General features: G+C 38.8%; 1 protein-coding gene across 2 annotated transcripts in view; it reads left to right on the forward strand.

The window, feature by feature from the left end:
- The window catches only part of LOC128653728 (NIPA-like protein 3), a 55,709-nt gene that overhangs the window by 15,478 nt on the left and 19,245 nt on the right, over positions 1–20,986 (forward strand). The window contains exons 3-7 of one of the 2 annotated variants that reach the window (XM_053707191.1): positions 1,128–1,196; positions 2,850–3,021; positions 15,310–15,369; positions 18,489–18,634; positions 20,564–20,660. In XM_053707191.1, the coding sequence (XP_053563166.1) occupies positions 1,128–1,196; positions 2,850–3,021; positions 15,310–15,369; positions 18,489–18,634; positions 20,564–20,660 (544 nt within the window). The remainder of the gene's footprint in view (positions 1–1,127; positions 1,197–2,849; positions 3,022–15,309; positions 15,370–18,488; positions 18,635–20,563; positions 20,661–20,986) is intronic. The other variant, XM_053707192.1, reaches the window with a different exon arrangement.

A 20,986-nucleotide genomic window follows, 5' to 3' on the forward strand; every position in this document is an offset into this window, starting at 1 on the left:
TTTCTGAGTATCATGTCACTTTAAGTTGACATTTATGCAGAGACAATGTAATTAATTAATCCAGATTTACACACCTGCTAAATGTTTTTGTGTCTGTGGAATAACAAATAATTTGGCCTATTCCAGTCCATTCTTATTTTCAATGCAAAAACCGTGAATTCAATTTAGGAAGGTTTTGACTTCATATTCATTGTTCTTCTAATTCAATTAAACACCGATGTTTGTAAATGGTTAAAACTCATGGGTTTTGAATGCATTATTTCCACAGCATCTGTATTTAGGAAATTGCATTACTACCTTTCCTTCCTTCATGGAAACGTATTGGCGTTTCTTAGGCTTTTTTCATGGTTTTCAAATAGGTTGTCAGAGTCCCGCACGGAAGCAAAAACTAAGTAGTCAATACTAAAGTGAAACATAACAACTAAGTATATTTTTTTATTGGTTGAAAAATGTTATCTCTTCACTCATCCTTTTTATTTCAATAGACGTGATTGTGTTTACTAAAATTTGATCAAAACTTTTGCAAAACCTTGTCCATTTTGTCTGTTACTTTTATCTTTTGTGAATAGGTCTGCATTACTTTTTATCATTTTTTTTTGTACATTTGAAGAAAAAAAACAAAAAACATGATGCGTAGGAAGGCTAATTCTGTAAGCGCTATGCTTTGTAACACCGTATGTCACTTTTAGCCAATCCCTATGACATAATGATAACTGTTTGCTATTAATTACTATTCCTATAAAATGTTTTGTGGCATCATGGTGATCATCTGAAAATTAAAAGGGCGGACGAGATCTCTCATTCATTAAGAGGAGAATATATTCTTTCACATGAAACATTTATTATTCTACTATACTAATTATATTAGTCTTTCTACCCTTTCATTGGAGGGGTTTCTTGACCCGCTTGCACAAATGGGTGGGGATAAGGGTTATGGTATATTTCTATGCTTCAGGCTTATTTGTCATTGTTATCACAATCACATAATGCCTCGTCCTTATTGGAGGTAATTAGTGATTCTATCTCACATAATATAGTACTTACATTTTATTAGCATGTGTCTTGTATCTGCTTTTGACTCATTATAGGGACAAATAATTTCTTATTTTTGGTTATTTTTCTTGCAGGACAATCTGATTGGTGCCCTACTGGCCATATTTGGACATCTTATAATCAGCATTGCTCTTAACCTACAGGTAAAAAAAAAAATCATGCCACCTAGTCGCTAAGAAAGTTTTACCTGCAATGTTTTGTTTTTATCATGCAGTTCCTAAAAGCAGAAATTAAATATGATATATATTTATTTTTATTTATTTATTTTTTGTTGATAAAAGCAGGGAAAGGTAGATTAAAGTAAATTATTTATTTGTGTCATGTAACAGAGGGTATTTCAAAATTAATTACATTTCTTTTTGCATACGTCATTAAACCTCTACTACCGGAAATTTCAGAGAAAAACTTGACCAACATACTGGAGAATTTTTAGCATTTTTGCTATCACTTCATTTAAACAGAAATAGTCTTGTTTTTTTTTATTTACAAGACCCAGGGCCATTAAAGTCTAAAAATTCCATGCTCTAATCTGTAAGAGCATGTAAAATTCTAGTAATCAACCCTGGTTAAATGTGTATTTAACCCCCACAAATGGGTTAAACACACAGATGTTCTGCATGGGACCCTTAGTGCACTGCTGGTCCCAAGCTGATCGCACCACTGAGCCAATAAGCAGCGCTAGTTGCACGACTTAGATGTACATCTAACGCTGCTGTTTAGATGCTCTAACGGATTCAAGCATGTCATTTTTAGATTACAACAAACCTTTATGTAGACAACTTAAGGTATTAGGCTAGGCCTATTTCAGAATTTTTTATGCCGCCATTTTACCGTGAAATGCGATTCAAAAATTAATTTACGTTTTCACAAACTTTGGGTTTCTCACTAAAATGATCTACACACCGTTTGTGCAGTAATAACACAAATGGTTGTAAAAGCTTCTCAGGGATGGGATCCTTTTTGTTCAGAAATGACAAAAGTTCTTGGCTTTGCCATTTCATTTTGGTAATTAGAACTCCCCTAATTGCACCAAACTTCTTCACTGCTGGGAATTTCAGGAGTTAATTAGTTAGCTGGTAAGGGTAATAGTATTGTAGTGTAGGGATTGCCCTGACACCTCCCTGATTCCTGCCTAATCCCTCCCAAACAGCTCTCCTCGCCACCATCTTAAGTACTGGCAGACTGTATGCCAGTATGCAGTTTAGAGATTTATTTTTTTTATTATGTTTTTTTTTTCCTGTAGTGTAGGGATTCCTCCCACCTCCCTGACTTCTCCCAAACAGCTCTCTTACCTTCCCCCCTCGCACTAGCCATCTTAGCTGTCTACCAGTACCCAGGTTTATAGGTATTTTTAATTTAATTGATTTAGTTATTTTTCTGTAGTGTAGGGGTCCCCCTCACCCTCCCCCCCCTCTCTGCAATCGTTATTATAGGGACCCTTTTTTATTTTTGTATTGTAGTGACCCATCCTTACCTCTGCCTTCAAAATGTATTTCCACCCCTTTATCCCCCTACCCTGCTGGGCAAACCACACGCCATCCCTCCCACACCTTTCACCGGCACCTACGGATGATCGTTACAAACAGTGTCACTGTCTGTAACAATCTGACTTCATATGGTAACAGAGCACTGATTGCTTGACAACCGAGGCTGCTTGGGCTTCCACCATGTCCAATGTAGATCTACGTTATGCTGTATTCTGGACTTTTCACATAAATCTACATCCTATTGGGGTAAGGGGTTAAATATATGACCATGAACATTGCCACTTTAATATGCATATTTTCTTTACGTAGAAATACAGTCATATCCGGCTAACGGGTTCCAAAGATCCTCGTTCATACTTCAAAACAAAGACATGGTGGCTTGGGCTGTTCCTGCTGCTTGTGGGAGAATTAGGAGTGTTCTCATCTTACGCCTTTGCTCCCCTATCGCTTATTGCACCTCTCAGTGCTGTCTCACTTATAGGTGAGTGTAAAAAAATAACCATATACTTTTGAAGTTGTCCTTTATCTTTCAAGATTAATCCAGTCATAGAAATATATGAAGATATTATCTGGAAGGTTTCTTCACTCACTTGTAGATACATGGTGATCATCTAAAAGAACAAGGAATGTAGTTGACTTGCACAATATATCATTTATAACTGTATTTCATAAGGGACTATTTAATACATAATACATTTTGGTCTAAAATAAGCTATTGTTGGGATCACAATGATTCTTGAAATACTCTGTAAATTGATTGACTGAACAAGGTAATGCTCTGTTAAAGGGACATGATACCCAAATGTTAAAGCACTTAAATGTGATGCAGCATAAATACTTGTCCAAGGGACAGCAGTGCTAGCCTTAATTTACTTGTTTCTGTTTTAAGCCACATTACCACATCAAACCTCAGATCAGACCCTTTGCCCTGCAGCCCATCTCAGCAGTATGTCCACATGAGATCTTGATTCAGAGTCCTGGTCCTCTCTTTCATAAGTTCACACTCATACTCCTGAAGTCCCACTTTTAGCCACTTACAGCACCTCTGAGCAGTCCCTGACACTCTAGTCACACTCTCCGCCACATTCCTACAAGAGACCTCAAATTATACCCCTGGTCCTGCAGCAAGAGACAAATATATACCTCAGATACGATGCCAAGACCCTTTAACTTCTGTCAACCACATCAAACCTCAGATCAGACCACTGGCTCTGCCCATGTCAGCATCATGCCCACTTCAGTCGTCAGATCATACCCACACCCTACAAGCCCCTCTTTCAGTCACATGACCACACTAGGCCTCCTGTCTTATCTATTGACCAGCAGTCTATTTGTCAGCCACATACCAGCTTTACTGTGCTAGCCCTTAAGCCCTTACCTTAACATTGCTGCTTTCTCTGGTAACTGTTTCCATGCTCAATGATGTGCTGTCTTTCAAGCACCATACATGTGGGGGTTCAATGCAAAAGCCATTTTGAGGAGGAGAATAATGGGTCTGCTGCACTTTACAGCTATACAGGAATGTGACAAGCTGCTTACTAAATGATGCTGTATAGAGGAGCATTACCAAAAAGCTGTGGCACTTCTTTGCCATGCACCACAACAGGGATGTAAAAATAAAAATAAATTTTTATTTTTACTGGACAGTTGGTTCAAACACTGAACTATCCAGTTTGATCGCAATCTATTTGACCCTAGGCTTAAAGATATTACATACCTATTCTGAATGTTCCAGTGATAGTGCTGCATATTTTATTTTATTACATGCATGCAGCGGAGCACTGATGTTAATGTGTACATAAGTTCTGCTTAATGTGTGCATGCATAATGATGTCATCACAGTCATACATAGCTCTAGAGCTATCTACTAATGCATATTGGAATTTTTGTATTTTCACTTACAGCCAACTCCCCATAAATGAAAGCATGTGCCAGTTCTTAGGTATCAACAGCAATGCTGACAAACTGAGTACAAAAATGTTCTTTGTGGCTTGTTTCTCCAACATTGGTGTGTCCGGTCCACGGCGTCATCCATTACTTGTGGGATATTCTCTTCCCCAACAGGAAATGGCAAAGAGCACAGCAAAAGCTGTCCATATAGCACCTCCTCAGGCTCCGCCCCCCAGTCATTCTCTTTGCCGCTCTGAACAAGTAGCATCTCCACGGAGATGGTGAAGAGTATGTGGTGTTTAGTTGTAGTTTTTTATTCTTCTATCAAAAGTTTGTTATTTTGAAATAGTACTGGTTGTGCTATTTACTCTGAAACAGAAAGAGATGAAGAGTTCTGTTTAAAAGAGGAGTATGATTATAGCAGCAGTAACTAAAATCAATTGCTGTTCCCACGCAGGACTGTTGAGCCCAGAGAACTTCAGTTGGGGGGGACAGTTTGCAGACTTTTCTGCTCAAGGTATGACTAGCCATTTTTCTAACAAGACTGTGTAATGCTGGAAGGCTGTCATTTTCCCTCATGTGGATCGGTAAGCCATTTTCTTAGACTCAGAAAGAATAAAGGGCTTATTATGGGCTATTAACTGGTGGACACTCTTAAGGGCTAAATCGATTGCTTATTTAGGTATTATTTACAGTTTGAAGTGGATTTCACACTTTTTATTATTTGGGGAACGTTTTTAACACCAGGCACTAGTTAAGACACCTTTCCAGGCAGGAAGGGCCTTTCACTGTAGGAGCCTCATTTTCGCGCCATTATTGCGCAGTTTCGTTTGAGTGCAGTGCATGCAGCTGCATGTGAGAGGGTCTGGTATCTACTGAAAACGTTCCTGGAAGGCTTGAATTGGTATCGTATACCCCCCCGGGATAGGTGAAGTCACAACAAACGCTGTGGCTGGGACTGTAGTGGGGTTAAAATTGCAAATGGCTCAGTTTTCCGCATTTTAAGGGTTAAAAGCTTGAAAATTGGGGTGCAATACTTTGAATGCATTAAGACACTGTGGTGAAAATTTGGTAAGGATTGGATAATTCCTTCATAGTTTTTCACATATTCAGTAATAAAGTGTGCTCTGTTTAACATTTAAAGAGACAGTAACGGTTTTGTTTAAAAACGGTTTTTGTGCTTTATTAACCCGTTTAAGCCTGTCTAACATGTCTGTACCTTCAGATAGATCATGTTCTGTATGTATGGAGGCCAAGGTGGTTCCCCCTTCAAATGTATGTGATAATTGTGCCATGGCTTCCAAACAAAGTAAGGACAGTACTGTCACATTTAGTAAGGTTGCCCAGGATGATTCCTCAAATGAAGGAAGTAGGGATAGTTCTGCATCCTCTCCTTCTGTGTCCATACCAGTTATGCCCGCGCAGGCGACCCCTAGTACTTCTAGCGCGCCAATGCTTGTTACTATGCAATAATTGACGGCAGTAATGGATAACTCCATAGCTAATATTTTATCCAAAATGCCAGCATTTCAGAGAAAGCGTGATTGTTCTGTTTTAAACACTGTAGAGCAGGAGGGCGCTGATGATAATTTATCTGTCATACCCTCACACCAGTCTGAAGTGGCAGTGAGGGAGGGTTTGTCAGATGGAGAAATTTCTGATACAGGAAGAATTTCTCAGCAGGCAGAACCTGATGTTGTGACATTTAAATTTAAATTAGAGCATCTCCGCGCATTACTTAAAGGGACAGTCAACACCAGAATTTTTGTTGTTTAAAAAGATAGATAATCCCTTTATTACCCATTCCCCAGTTTTGCATAACCAACACTGTTATATTAATACACTTTTTACTGTTGTGACTATCTTGTATCTAAGCATCTTCTGACCGCCCCTAATCACATGACTTTTAGTTATTATCTATTGACTTGCAGTTTAGCCAATTAGTGCAGTGTCTGCCACAACTCACGGGCGTGATCACAATGCTATCTATATGGTTTACCTGAACTACTCTCCCCTGCTGTGAAAAGCAAATACAAAAGCATGTGATTAGAGGCGGCCTTCAAGGGCTTAGAAATTATCATATGAGCCTTTCTAGGTTTGCTCTCAACTAGAATACCAAGAGAACAAAGCAAAATTGTTGATAAAAGTAAATTGGAAAGTTGTTTAAAATTACATGCCCTATTTGAAAAATAAAAGTTTTTTTGGGCCTTGACTGTCCCTTTAAGGAGGTGCTATCTACTCTGGATGATTGTGACAATTTGGTCATCCCAGAAAAATTGTGCAAGATGGACAAATTCCTAGAGGTCCCGGTGCACCCTGATGCCTTTCCGATACCTAAAAGGGTGGCGGACATAGTGAATAAGGAGTGGGAGAAGCCAGGCATACCTTTTGTCCCTCTTCCTATATTTAAGAAATTGTTCCCCATGGTCGACCCCAGGAAGGACACATGGCAAACAGTCCCTAAGGTCGAGGGGGCGGTTTCTACACTAGCCAAACGCACGACTATTCCCATTGAGGACAATTGTGCTTTCAAAGATCCTATGGATAAAAAATTGGAGGTTTTGCTTAAAAAGATTTTTGTACAGCAAGGTTACCTCCTTCAACCAATTTCGTGCATTATTCCTGTCACTACAGCGGCGTGTTTCTGGTTCGAGGAACTGGAAAAGTCGCTCAGTAAGGAGACTCCATATGAGGAGGTCATGGACAGAATTCACGCACTTAAGTTAGCTAATGCCTTTATTTTAGATGCCGCTTTGCAGTTAGCGAGATTAGCGGCGAAAAATTCAGGGTTTGCAATTGTGGCGCGCAGAGCACTCTGGCTAAAGTCTTGGTCGGAGGATGTATCTTCCAAGACAAAATTGCTTAATATCCCTTTCAAAGGTAAGACCCTTTTTGGGCCAGAATTGAAAGAAATTATTTCAGACATCACTGGGGGAAAGGGCCATGCCCTCCCACAAGATAGGCCTTTCAAGGCTAAGAATAAGTCCAATTTTCGTTCCTTTCGCAATTTCAGGAACGGACCGGCTTCCAACTCTGCAGCCTCTAGACAAGAGGGTAACGCTTCCCAGACTAAACCAGCTTGGAAACCAATGCAAGGCTGGAACAAGGGTAAACAGGCCAAGAAGCCTGCTGCTGCTACCAAGACAGCATGAAGGGGTAGCCCCCGATCCGAGACCGGATCTAGTAGGGGGCAGACTCTCTCTCTTTGCTCAGGCTTGGGCAAGAGATGTTCAGGATCCCTGGGCACTAGAAATAGTCTCTCAGGGTTATCTTCTAGAATTCAAGGAACTACCCCCAAGGGGAAGGTTCCACATGTCTCACTTATCTTCAAACCAAATAAAGAGACAGGCATTCTTACATTGTGTAGAAGACCTGTTAAAGATGGGAGTGATACACCCAGTTCCAGCTGTGGAACAAGGTCAGGGGTTTTACTCAAACCTGTTTGTAGTTCCCAAAAAAGAGGGAACTTTCAGACCAATTCTGGATTTAAAAATTCTAAACAAATTTCTCAGAGTTCCATCGTTCAAAATGGAAACCATTCGAACAATTTTACCTACAATCCGAGAGGGTCAATATATGACTACCGTGGATTTAAAGGATGCGTATCTACATATTCCTATCCACAATGATCATCATCAGTTCCTAAGGTTCGCCTTTCTGGACAAACATTATCAGTTCGTGGCTCTCCCATTCGGACTAGCCACTGCTCCCAGAATTTTCACAAAGGTGCTTGGGTCCCTTCTGGCGGTTCTAAGACCAAGGGGCGTTGCAGTGGCACCTTATCTGGACGACATTCTAATTCAAGCGTCGTCTCTTTCCAAGGCAAAGGCTCATACAGACATTGTTCTAGCCTTTCTCAGATCTCACGGGTGGAAGGTGAACGTAGAAAAGAGTTCCCTGTCTCCGTCGACAAGAGTTCCCTTTTTGGGAACAATAATAGATTCTTTAGAAATGAAGATCTTCCTGACAGAAGTCAGAAAGTCAAAGCTTCTAAACGCTTGTCAAGTTCTTCACTCTATTCTGCAGCCTTCCATAGCTCAGTGCATGGAAGTAGTAGGGTTGATGGTTGCAGCAATGGACATAGTTCCTTTTGCTCGAATTCATCTAAGACCATTACAACTGTGCATGCTCAATCAGTGGAATGGGGACTATGCAGACTTGTCTCCAAAGATTCAAGTAGACCAGATGACCAGAGACTCACTCCGTTGGTGGTTGTCCCAGGATCACCTGTCTCAGGGAATGAGTTTCCGCAGACCAGAGTGGGTCATTGTCACGACCGACGCCAGTCTATTAGGCTGGGGCGCGGTCTGGGATTACCTGAAAGCTCAGGGTCTATGGTCTCGGGAAGAGTCCCTTCTCCCGATAAACATCCTGGAACTGAGAGCGATATTCAATGCTCTCCGGGCTTGGCCTCAACTAGCGAAGGCCGGATTCATAAGATTCCAGTCAGACAACATGACGACTGTAGCTTACATCAACCATCAGGGGGGAACAAGGAGTTCCTTGGCGATGAGAGAGGTATCCAAAATCATCAAATGGGCGGAGGATCACTCCTGCCACCTATCTGCAATTCACATCCCAGGAGTAGACAACTGGGAGGCGGATTATCTGAGTCGTCAGACTTTCCATCCGGGGAGTGGGAACTCCACCCGCAGGTTTTTGCCCAGTTGACTCAATTATGGGGCATTCCAGACATGGATCTGATGGCATCTCGTCAGAACTTCAAGGTTCCTTGCTACGGGTCCAGATCCAGGGATCCCAAGGCGACTCTAGTGGATGCATTAGTGGCGCCTTGGTCGTTCAACCTAGCTTATGCGTTTCCACCGTTCCCTCTCCTTCCCAGGCTTGTAGCCAGGATCAAACAGGAGAGGGCCTTGGTGATTCTGATAGCTCCTGCGTGGCCACGCAGGACTTGGTATGCAGACCTGGTGAATATGTCATCGGCTCCACCATGGAAGCTACCTTTGAGACAGGATCTTCTAGTACAAGGTCCATTCGAACATCCAAATCTAGTTTCTCTGCAGCTGACTGCTTGGAAATTGAATGTTTGATTTTATCCAAGCGTGGGTTTTCAGATTCAGTGATAGATACTCTGGTCCAAGCCAGAAAACCTGTGACTAGAAAGATTTACCATAAAATATGGAAAAAATGTATCTGTTGGTCTGAATCCAAGGGATTCTCCTGGAGTAAGATTAAAATTCCTAAGATCCTCTCCTTTCTCCAAGAAGGTTTGGATAAGGGATTGTCAGCGAGTTCTCTAAAAGGACAGATTTCTGCTTTATCTGTCTTGTTACACAAACGACTGACAGCTGTGCCAGATGTACAAGCTTTTGTACAGGCTTTGGTCAGAATCAAGCCTGTTTACAGACCCTTGACTCCTCCTTGGAGTCTAAATTTAGTTCTTTCAGTTCTTCAAGGGGTTCCGTTTGAACCCTTACATTCTGTTTTTGGTTGCTATTTCTTCTGCAAGAAGAGTTTCTGAATTATCTGCTTTGCAGTGTAATCCACCCTATCTGGTGTTCCATTCAGATAAGGTCGTTTTGCATACTAAGCCTGGTTTTCTTCTGAAGGTTGTTTCCAACAGGAATATTAACCAGGAAATAGTTGTTCCTTCTCTGTGTCCGAATCCAGTTTCAAAGAAGGAACGTTTGTTACACAATTTAGATGTAGTTCGTGCTTTAAAGTTCTATTTAGAAGCAACTAAGGATTTTAGACAAACCTCATCTTTGTTTGTCGTTTACTCTGGTAAGAGGAGAGGACAAAAAGCTACGGCTACCTCTCTTTCTTTCTGGCTGAAAAGCATTATCCGATTGGCTTATGAGACTGCCGGACGGCAGCCTCCTGAACGAGTCACAGCTCACTCCACTAGAGCTGTGGCTTCCACATGGGCCTTCAAGAACGAGGCTTCTGTTGATCAGATATGTAAGGCAGCGACTTGGTCTTCTCTGCACACTTTTGCCAAATTTTACAAATTTGATACTTTTGCTTCTTCGGAGGCTGTTTTTGGGAGAAAGGTTTTGCAAGCCGTGGTGCCTTCCGTTTAGGTAACCTGATTTGCTCCCTCCCTTCATCCGTGTCCTAAAGCTTTGGTATTGGTTCCCACAAGTAATGGATGACGCCGTGGACCGGACACACCAATGTTGGAGAAAACAGAATTTATGCTTACCTGATAAATTACTTTCTCCAACGGTGTGTCCGGTCCACGGCCCGCCCTGGTTTTTTAATCAGGTTTAAAAAATTTATTTCTCTATACACTACAGTCACTACGGCACCCTATAGTTTCTCCTTTTTTTCTCCTAACCGTCGGGCGAATGACGGGGGGGGCGGAGCCTGAGGAGGGGCTATATGGACAGCTTTTGCTGTGCTCTTTGCCATTTCCTGTTGGGGAAGAGAATATCCCACAAGTAATGGATGACGCCGTGGACCGGACACACCGTTGGAGAAAGTAATTTATCAGGTAAGCATAAATTCTGTTTTTATATAATTTTCGTTTCGTAAGAATCCACGATGTTTGTCATAAGCATTGTGGTAGCTCTGTACAGTACATTTTATGACATTAGTCACAGTACATTTTTTAGCATCTTTTTTTATCAAACATATGTTATCTTGGTTTGTTTTGGTAGCACTCTCCAACACAGATGTCCTCTAAATAAATAATAAACACTAAATATGCTTAATAAACAGGTTATTCCCACCTCCCTCTTGGCTTTGGTGTCACCATGTTGAAATTTAGCTTTCAGTTTATTCCAGTGAGCAACTCTCCTTCACATACCTGTAGTGAAACCTGGGTTCCAATATAGCAACACCTGTTATTAAAGGGGGTGCATGATATGTATTTAATGTTTAATGTCCCTTTATTAAGGGAACAAAGCAATAAACCCAAGACAGGAACTCCTCCTTTCAAGTGGGTTTAAATCTTCCGGTCACCATCACACTTTTTTTCTGCCCGCCAAACAAGATGGACAGAAACATCAGTCTTTGATTATATTATTAATAATGGGGTTTTTTTCTATTTCTTTCTTAAAGCTTAAAGGGACACTAAACCCCAATTTTTTCTTTCATGATTCAGATAGAGCATGCAATTTTAAGCAACTTTCTAATTTACTCCTATTATCAATTTTTCTTTGCTGTTTTGCTATCTTTATTTGAAAAAGAATGCATCTAAGCTAAGGAGCCAGCCAATTTTTTGGTCAGGACCCTGGACAGCACTTGTTTATTGGTGCTGTCCAATCAGCAAGGACAACCCAGGTTGTTCATGGAAAATGGCCCGGCATCTAAACTTACATTCTTGCTTTTCAAATAAAGATACCAAGAGAATGAAGAACATTTTATAAAAGGAGTAAATTAGAACGTTGCTTAAGATTGCATGCTCTATATGAATCATGAAAGAAAAAATTTGGGTTCAGTGTCCCTTTAATGACATTTATGTGCCTGTTTCAGATATAAAATGATATGGATAGTCAGTTTTTACATCTGGGGGTGAAGACCACCAATCTAGTTTGTGAATGAAAACATGGTAGCTCCATCTTGTATTGTTTTCCTCACTTCACTCCCCCACAGAATGCCAGTCTGTGATTTACTGTTCTAAGAATTCATCCCATGTGTTCTTAAATCAAAGTGATGATGAACTCTCCCCTTTTTAAAATCAGATCCGGAATATTAGTGATATTTTAATATAGATATATATTTAATTTATATTTAAATTCCCTGTGCACTGCCGCCTACTTTAAAAGTATTTTTTTTCTGTGAGCTAAACGTTTGAATTGTTTTTCAATCAGCACTCTAGCTACAACAAAAGTGCCATATGGACAACAATTCAAAGCCTAATTGGCCACAGCAGAGAAGGTAACCTAAGTTACAACATGGCAGCTCCCATTGTTTTATATACACTAAAACTTTACACTTATTTTGTTACATTTTTAAACCGCTAATGAAACTTTAAAAAATACATCTACATGTTATTCTCAGACTAATCTTTTCTTTCAATGCTTCATTCTGTCTAGCATTTATTTAATATTTTGTGTCTCTTTAATGTTTATGAATATTTTATCCTCATGTTTTACGGGTTTATTAATCTTTGTTGGCAAATCCTATTAAGGTGAGGTAAGATACGTGGCAATAAATCAAAGTTGCTGTTAATTTCATTATCTTGCCTCATATCCCTACATAGCACTCATCAGTATTCCTGTCTTACCTTGTCCTACTGTATTATAAGATAAAATGATGGTTGCAGGAAGCGAAGTGTTATACCCATCTAGAAGGAGGATTCCAGGCCTTGGGTTTTCTGTCTTTTCTTGAAGGAACATGAAACCCAAAGTGTTTCTTTCATAATTCAGATAGTATATTATATTTAAAAAACAAACTAATTTAAATATATGATCAAATTTACTTAATTATCTTGGTATCCTTTGTTGAAAAGCAGGTAGGTAGCCTCAGGCACATTGAAGTGTGGAGACTATATGGCAAAACGTTTGTGAAAATGTTTCTTTCACATTGTTCAAACACTGCTGCCATAGAGTGGTACAGACACGTGCACACTATCTACCTAGATGTTCTCTTTAACCCCTTAGTGACCAGAGCACTTTTCCATTTTCTGTCCGTTTGGGACCAAGGCTATTTTTACATTTTTGCAGTGTTTGTGTTTAGCTGTAATTTTCTTCTTACTCATTTACTGTACCCACACATATTATATACCGTTTTTCTCGCCATTAAATGGACTTTCTAAAGATACCATTATTTTCATCATATCTTATAATTTACTATAAAAAAAATTATAAAATATGAGGAAAAAATGGAAAAAAACACACTTTTTCTAACTTTGACCCCCAAAATCTGTTACATATCTAAAACCACCAAAAAACACCCATGCTAAATAGTTTCTAAATTTTGTCCTGAGTTTAGAAATACCCAATGTTTACATGTTCTTTGCTTTTTTTGCAAGTTATAGGGCCATAAATACAAGTAGCACTTTGCTATTTCCAAACCATTTTTTTCCAAAATTAGCGCTAGTTACATTAGAACACTGATATCTTTCAGGAATCCCTGAATATCCCTTGACATGTATATATTTTTTTTTAGTAGACATCCCAAAGTATTGATCTAGGCCAATTTTGGTATATTTCATACCACCATTTCACCGCCAAATGCGATCAAATACAAAAAATTGTTCACTTTTTCACGAATTTTTTCACAAACTTTAGGTTTCTCACTGAAATCATTTACAAACAGCTTGTGCAATTATGGCATAAATGGTTGTAAATTCTTCTCTGGGATCCCCTTTGTTCAGAAATAGCACACATATATGGCTTTGGCGTTGCTTTTTGGTAATTAGAAGGCCGCTAAATGCCACTGCGCACCACAAGTGTATCATGCCCAGCAGTTAAGGGGTTAATTAGGGAGCTTTTAGGGAGCTTGTAGGGTTAATTTTAGCTTTAGTGTAGTGTAGTAGACAACCCCAAGTATTGATCTAGGCACATTTTGGTATATTTCATGCCACCATTTCACCGCCAAATGCGATCAAATTAAAAAAAACGTAAAATTTTTCACAATTTTAGGTTTCTCACTGAAATCATTTACAAACAGCTTGTGCAATTATGGCACAAATGGTTGTAAATGCTTGTCTGGGATCCCCTTTGTTCAGAAATAGCAGACATATATGACTTTGGCGTTGCTTTCTGGTAATTAGAAGGCCACTAAATCCTGTTGCGCCTCACACGTGTATTATGGCTAGCAGTGAAAGGGTTAATTAGGGAGTTTGTAGTGAGCTTGCAGGGTTAATTTTAGCTTTAGTGTAGAGATCAGCCTCCCATCTGACACATCCCACCCCCTGATCCCTCCCAAACAGCTCCCTTCCCTCCCCCACCCCACAATTGTCCCCGCCATCTTAAGTACTGGCAGAAAGTCTGCCAGTACTAAAATAAAAGAGTTTTTAAAAAAAAATGAATTTTTTTTTAGCATATTTACATATGCTACTGTGTAGGATCCCCCCCTTAGCCCCCAACCTCCCTGATCCCCCCCAAAACCGCTCTCTAACCCTCCCCTCTGCCTTATTGGGGGCCATCTTGGGTACTGGCAGCTGTCTGCCAGTACCCAGTTTACAATAAAAAGTGCTTTTTTTTGGGGTTTTTTGTTTTTTTCTGTAGTGTAGCTTCCCCCAACCCCCCACCCCCCACAAACAAACCCCCACCACCTTGCTGATTGTATATATTTTATTTTGATTATATTTTTTATTTCCCCATTTTCTGCAGTGTAGCGGTTCCCACCCGCTCCCTCCCCGTGCACGCGCCCCCCCCCACCCTCCCGTGCACGCGCGCGCGCGCCCGTGCGCGCCCCCAGCCACCCCCGCCCACGATCCCGCCCCCCTTCAGATCCACATGGCCATCGATGGCCGCCACCCGCCTCCCGGTCCGGCTCCCACCCACCAACGCCGGTAGCCACCGATCTCCGGTGCAGAGAGGGCCACAGAGTGGCTCTCTCTGCACCGGATGGCTTACAAACGTTATTGCAGGATGCCTCCATATCGAGGCATCACTGCAATAACCGGAAAGCAGCTGGAAGCGAGCAGGATCGCTTCCAGCTGCTTTCCACACTGAGGACGTGCAGGGTACGTTCTCAGGCATTAACTGCCTTTTTTCTGAGGACGTACCCTGCACGTCCTCAGTCGTTAAGGGGTTAACAAAGAATACCATGAGAAAAAAAAAATTGATAATAGAAGTACATTGGAAACTTTTTTTTTATTGCATTCTCTGTCATGAAATAAATATTTGGCTTACACGTGTCACCTGTGAGTATGTGACATGAGCCAAAATGTGCAAATTAAAAAAATAGCTAAATGTGCAATGTCAAGTTGTGGTTTTGTTTTGTTTTTTTGCTTTTGCAGCCAGCTCAATCATAGGAATTATATTTATTAAGGAGAAATGGAAACCTAAGGAATTCTTAAGTGAGTATAAAATTACCCTAAATCTTAAATGCTAAATATCATTTTCTATCATTTGCAATTCAAGGCAGTCGTCTTTGTTTTCATTTTAAATTAATTCAGTCAGGAAATTACCAGCAATGAAATAATAAGGTTCCTTTATAAATTTAAGCACAAAGGTAATGAATGTGCAATTAGAGGGGAATTTTACTGAAAAAGATAACATTTGCCTTCATTCCAAATCATCTTTGTGTAAATAGAAATAATATAGAAAAGAATAATATAGCTTGAATTCTAAACTAACTTTTAAAATATACGATTGTCTTTGTCAAGTTAATACATTTTAGTAGTGTTACTAATTTACTAGTATTTAACATTTAAATCATTATTTATTTTTTAAATGTGATGATATTATATGTCATGTAATGCTGATGATATTATATGTCATGTAATGCTGATGATATTATATGTCATGTAATGCTGATGATATTATATGTCATGTAATGCTGATGATATTATATGTCATGTAATGCTGATGATATTATATGTCATGTAATGCTGATGATATTATATGTCATGTAATGCTGATGATATTATATGTCATGTAATGCTGATGATATTATATGTCATGTAATGCTGATGATATTATATGTCATGTAATGCTGATGATATTATAGATGTGGTTTATGAGAATTGATGCCATTTTGTCAAAAATGTCACAAAATACCTCCTGGGGTAAATTAGGATTGATATTTGGCTTTGAGAAATTTGAATGAAAATATAAACTCTGACATTAATGTGAGTTTTTACTTACACATTTACTGATTTTGTAATGTGTGTATATATCCCTAGTTAGGTTACTGTGAGCTAGCTAAACACATCTGGCGAGCCTATGACAAGAGGAATGTGTGTTGCCACCAATCCCCAGCTAGCTTCCAGCATTACTATATTACAAAATTAAAGGTACATTTCGTTTATCATTTCCCCACATGGAGGTGGTGATATCACCAGCCCTAGAGACCGGGAAGTGCTGGAATTCAGTTAGAAGCTTAAGGGAGCTGGATTTAGAGGTAAGTATTCAAACCCCTCTATCTCAGCTCCCTTAAAGGGATAATAAAACCATTTTTTTCCTTAATAATTCAGATTGAGCATGCAATTTTACGCAGCTTTCTATTATTCTTCTGTTATCAATTTTTCTTTGTTCTCTTGCTATCTTTATTTAAAAAAGCATAAATAAAAGCTTTGGAGCCGCCCCATTTTAGGTTGAAAACCTGGGTTACTTCTGCTGATTGGATGGCTAAATGCAGGGACCAATCAGCAAGCCCTATCCAGGGTACTGAACGAAAAATAGGCCAGCTCCAAAGCTTTCATTGCTGCCTTTTCAAATAAAGATAGCAAGAAAACAAAGAAAAATTGATAATAGAAGTAAATTAGAAAGTTGCTTAAAATTAAATGCTCTATCTGAATTGTGAAGGAAAAAAATGTGGGTTTACTATCCCTTTAAGCCCTAGAAACACCCAAGACCCACCTTTTGAAAGACAATTACCTGAATTTTAAGTGAGTCTTGGGCATGTTAAGTGAAAACATACACATTCAAATATATTTACACTTATTATAGGCCTTCAAAAAGGACTAGAGACTGCCATCACCCCTTATCATAAAAGCCCATTAGCCCCTCTTAAAAATAATACACCTATATAAGTTTTAATCTCTAGGAAATCAATGTGGTAATAGTGATCACCTGACGTAAATAAATGTGTGCTCATTTGAATAGAGGCTCATGGGAGCCCTACGTGCACATCAACATGATATGAAAGTTCCCAAAGGCCCTAATTTATAGAAGGATAACCCCTCATTCCCTTAACTATTGAGTTTAGAAGAAAAACAAAACACCATTGTTTACAACCATGTTTATTTAACCTCTTAAGGACATATGACGGAATTATTCCGTCATAAAACAATTGAGCAAACTGAAAGCTGTGTCCTTAAAGGGTTAAAATGTTTATTTATTTTTATATATATATATCTGTGTGTGTGTGTGTGTGTGAATATGTATGTATGTGTATGTATATGTATATATATATATATATATATATATATATATATATATACATACATATAATATAATATAATTAATAAGGGGGTGCTTATAAAAGGCCATCAAAATGCAAAAAGGCCTAGAGACCGCTTGTTTTAAAGCTAAGAAGCCCCTCTTTGACATAAAGCCCTTATAATAGCTTTAATAACCAGGTGATCCAGTGATCCCCTGTCATGAATAAATGTGCGTTTATTTAGGTAGAGGCTCAAGTGAAGCCCCCTACGTGCATATCAAAGTTATGTAACTATACCCAAAAGCTCTTATTTATATGAGGGCAACCCCTTTTTCGTTTTACTATTTTGTTTAGAAAAAACCCACACACAATTGTTTACAGTCTTGTTTATTAAATTTTAATAATAATAATATGCATTTTTTTCACACATTTTGATCTGTGTGTGGGTTTCTCACTGAAAAATTACCTACAGTAGGGCATCTAAAAACTCAAAAACACTTCTGCACATGGATGGATATGGCTCAGCAGTTAAGGAGTTAAAGGGACATTGCATTTAATTGCAGTGTATGAAATAATTTACTTAATGATTTTTCTGCAGTTTATCTCTAAAAAAAATAGGGTTTTTTTCCCTCTACCCTCTGAGCTACATTTTGTAGGATCCAAAAAACTGACCTACCAACATGCTACATAGTGATTCTTTTATCAGTAGTCAGTGTATATTTATACCCTACCCAGCCTAGCGAATAATATGAGATAATTCTGAAATGCCTATTCAAGGATCGCAAATCGCATGCTAATAAAAGGATAGTTTTAAATGATTTTTACACATTTATTTTGGATGCAAATCTTTTCCAATATTTCTCTTAAATCACTTATATATATTATGCATATTTGGAACATTATTTTAATGTCTCTTTAGTTTATGTTATCCAAATCATTCTCCTCTCTCTAACCACACCATGCATGAGAAATTTCTTTCCTCTGTGATTTTGCCATTACATAAATCCATCCACTAACGCTTTCACCTGCATGATCACTAACCAAACTTCCTCTCATATGTATGTATGTGTCTTCTCTTTCCGTGCCCCAAAGGACGTTACATCTTGTCCTTTATAGGCTGCGGTTTGGCTGTTGCTGGAACTTATTTGCTGATCACGTTTGGGCCCAACAGTCACGAGAAGATGACTGGGGAGAATATTGTCAAGCATTTAGTTAGCTGGCCTTTTTTGCTTTACATGGTAAGTTTTGCATCTAGCAGCTCATCTACAGACCGGCAGAATTCTCCTTGTCAAATAATTGATCCTGTAATAGTTTTCACCTTACACATGCATCATGTACATACACATATACCAGCTGATAGTGGCAATATTGTGCTGCTGTTGTTGCATGGAATTACAGGTAAGCAGTTAACATAACAGAGGTGAAAAAAACAGCACTCCTGGATTCATGTTTAAAGGGACATAATACGTATATGTTAAATCACTTGAAAGGGATATAGTATAACTGTAAAAAGCTGACAGGTAAATATCACCTGAACATCTCTATGTAAAAAAGGAAGATATTTTACCTCACAATTTCCTCAGCTCACCAGAGTAAGTGCTGTGTAAAAATGTATCTTTCAGTTACTGCCCAGCTGTAGGTAAATGAACAGCAGCCAATCAGCATCAGCAGTGCTGAGGTCATGAACTGTGATCTCATGAGATTTCATAGTAAACTTCCTTAAACAGGATAAGGAAATAACATGATTGTGCATGAGGCACGCTCCCTTGCAAGTCCTGGGACAGGCATACTGACTGGCTGCTTAAAGTCCTTTACAATGAGGTGTGAATACTTAGGACATTTTGAGGTAAAATATCTTCCTTTTTTACATAGAGATGTTCAGGTGATATTTTGTAGTCAGCTTTTTACAGCTATGCTGAATCACTTTTAAGTGTTTTAACATTTGGGTATCATTTCCCTTTAATTTTTATTTACTATGCTGTAACATGAAACGTGTTTCAGAGACCATAGGGGACATTATCAGACTAGCAGCAAGAAAGTGAGATATGTGTATATATTCACATCTCTTCCAGTCTTCTTCCACCTGTTGTTGTTATTAGTATCATTTATTTGTAGAGCACTGCAAAATTATGTAGCACTGGGTTTAGATATAGATGTATACAATGACAAAGATACAAAAAAACATTTTGGTATATTTCATGCCACCATTTCACTGCCAAATGCGGTCTTATTTATAAAATTGTTAACTTTTCAACAAACTTTGGGTTTCTCACTAAAATTATGTACATACCACTTGTTCAATCATGACACAAACGATTGTAAATAGCAGGCATGTATGGCTTTGCCTTTGGTTTTTGGTAATTAGAATGCCACTAATTGCAGCTGCACACCATACCTCAGAAATTCACCACACTTGACTTTACTGTCCCGTTAACCTATTGTAATCAGAATCCATCCTCATCACTGATTAACTATATAAATGCCATATGTATTTTGGCATGATGGGCATACTTCCATAGTAAAATCAAACCCTAATATCTACACATAAGTCACACTTGCACTGTTGTGTTCATAAATCGGTTTAAAACAGGATTCTGCTATAGTGACTTAAGAACCTATTGCAATCCGTTTCCATCCACACTACTGCTAAACTGTCTGAATGTTGGGTATCGTTCAATCGCTAAGAGCAAGTAGTGAAGTAGTTTATGTAGTTCTGTTCCATACTATTAATGATTTACAGTATTTCTGGTTTTAAAGAACAGTACATTTTACAGCAGTATTTTCGATTGTGCTCAAGGATAGCACTTAACTCATTACTTGTAATACAAGCGCAATGCGCACGCTGATATTGGTCCCTTCACTACCCATTAAAAGTATAAAGCATGCTAAAAAAGTCTATTAGTGAGCGGTTTAGCGCACCCATGCTATCCGACATGCAGATGTTAGCGCCCCCTAGACTGTCGCTTGAGCAATTAAAAAAAAATTACCTTGGAGCGCAAAAACAGAAGAGCACTTGATCGAGCTGAGTGTTTTTTATATCACTTTCAAAATTGTTACTACATCTTAAAATGTATTTCCTGTTGGCATTCCTTATTATAATTTATATTTGCAAATGATAGGTTTGTGTTTATAAACTGTACATGTTAATGATTCATCCTGTTTTTTAGTTGGTGGAGATCTTAGCATTCTGTTTCCTTCTGTATTTCTACAAAGAGAAGAATGCCAATTACATGATTGTTATCCTCTTGTTGGTTGCTCTATTAGGTAAGTGAATGCATCCCAGCAATGCTTTCATTTTACTTTCTTCCATATATGACCTTTGGATTCATAAAGTGTTTGCACTTATATCTACATTGCTCTTGATTCTTGTTTTATATTTTTTAATCTTTGCTTGATAAATTCTGCTTAAAGGGATATTTAATCTTTTGTGATTCAGACAGAGCATTTAAACAAGTTTTCAATTTACTTCTATTATCAAATTTTGTTTCATCCCCTTAATATTCTGTGTTGAAGAGATACCTGGGTAGGCATCTAGAGCACTATATGGCAGGAAATAGGGCTGCCATCATCTAGTGCTCTTGCAAATGGAT

The sequence above is a fragment of the Bombina bombina genome, chromosome 3, assembly GCF_027579735.1.
Source record: "Bombina bombina isolate aBomBom1 chromosome 3, aBomBom1.pri, whole genome shotgun sequence".
Taxonomy (NCBI): Eukaryota; Metazoa; Chordata; class Amphibia; order Anura; family Bombinatoridae; genus Bombina; species Bombina bombina.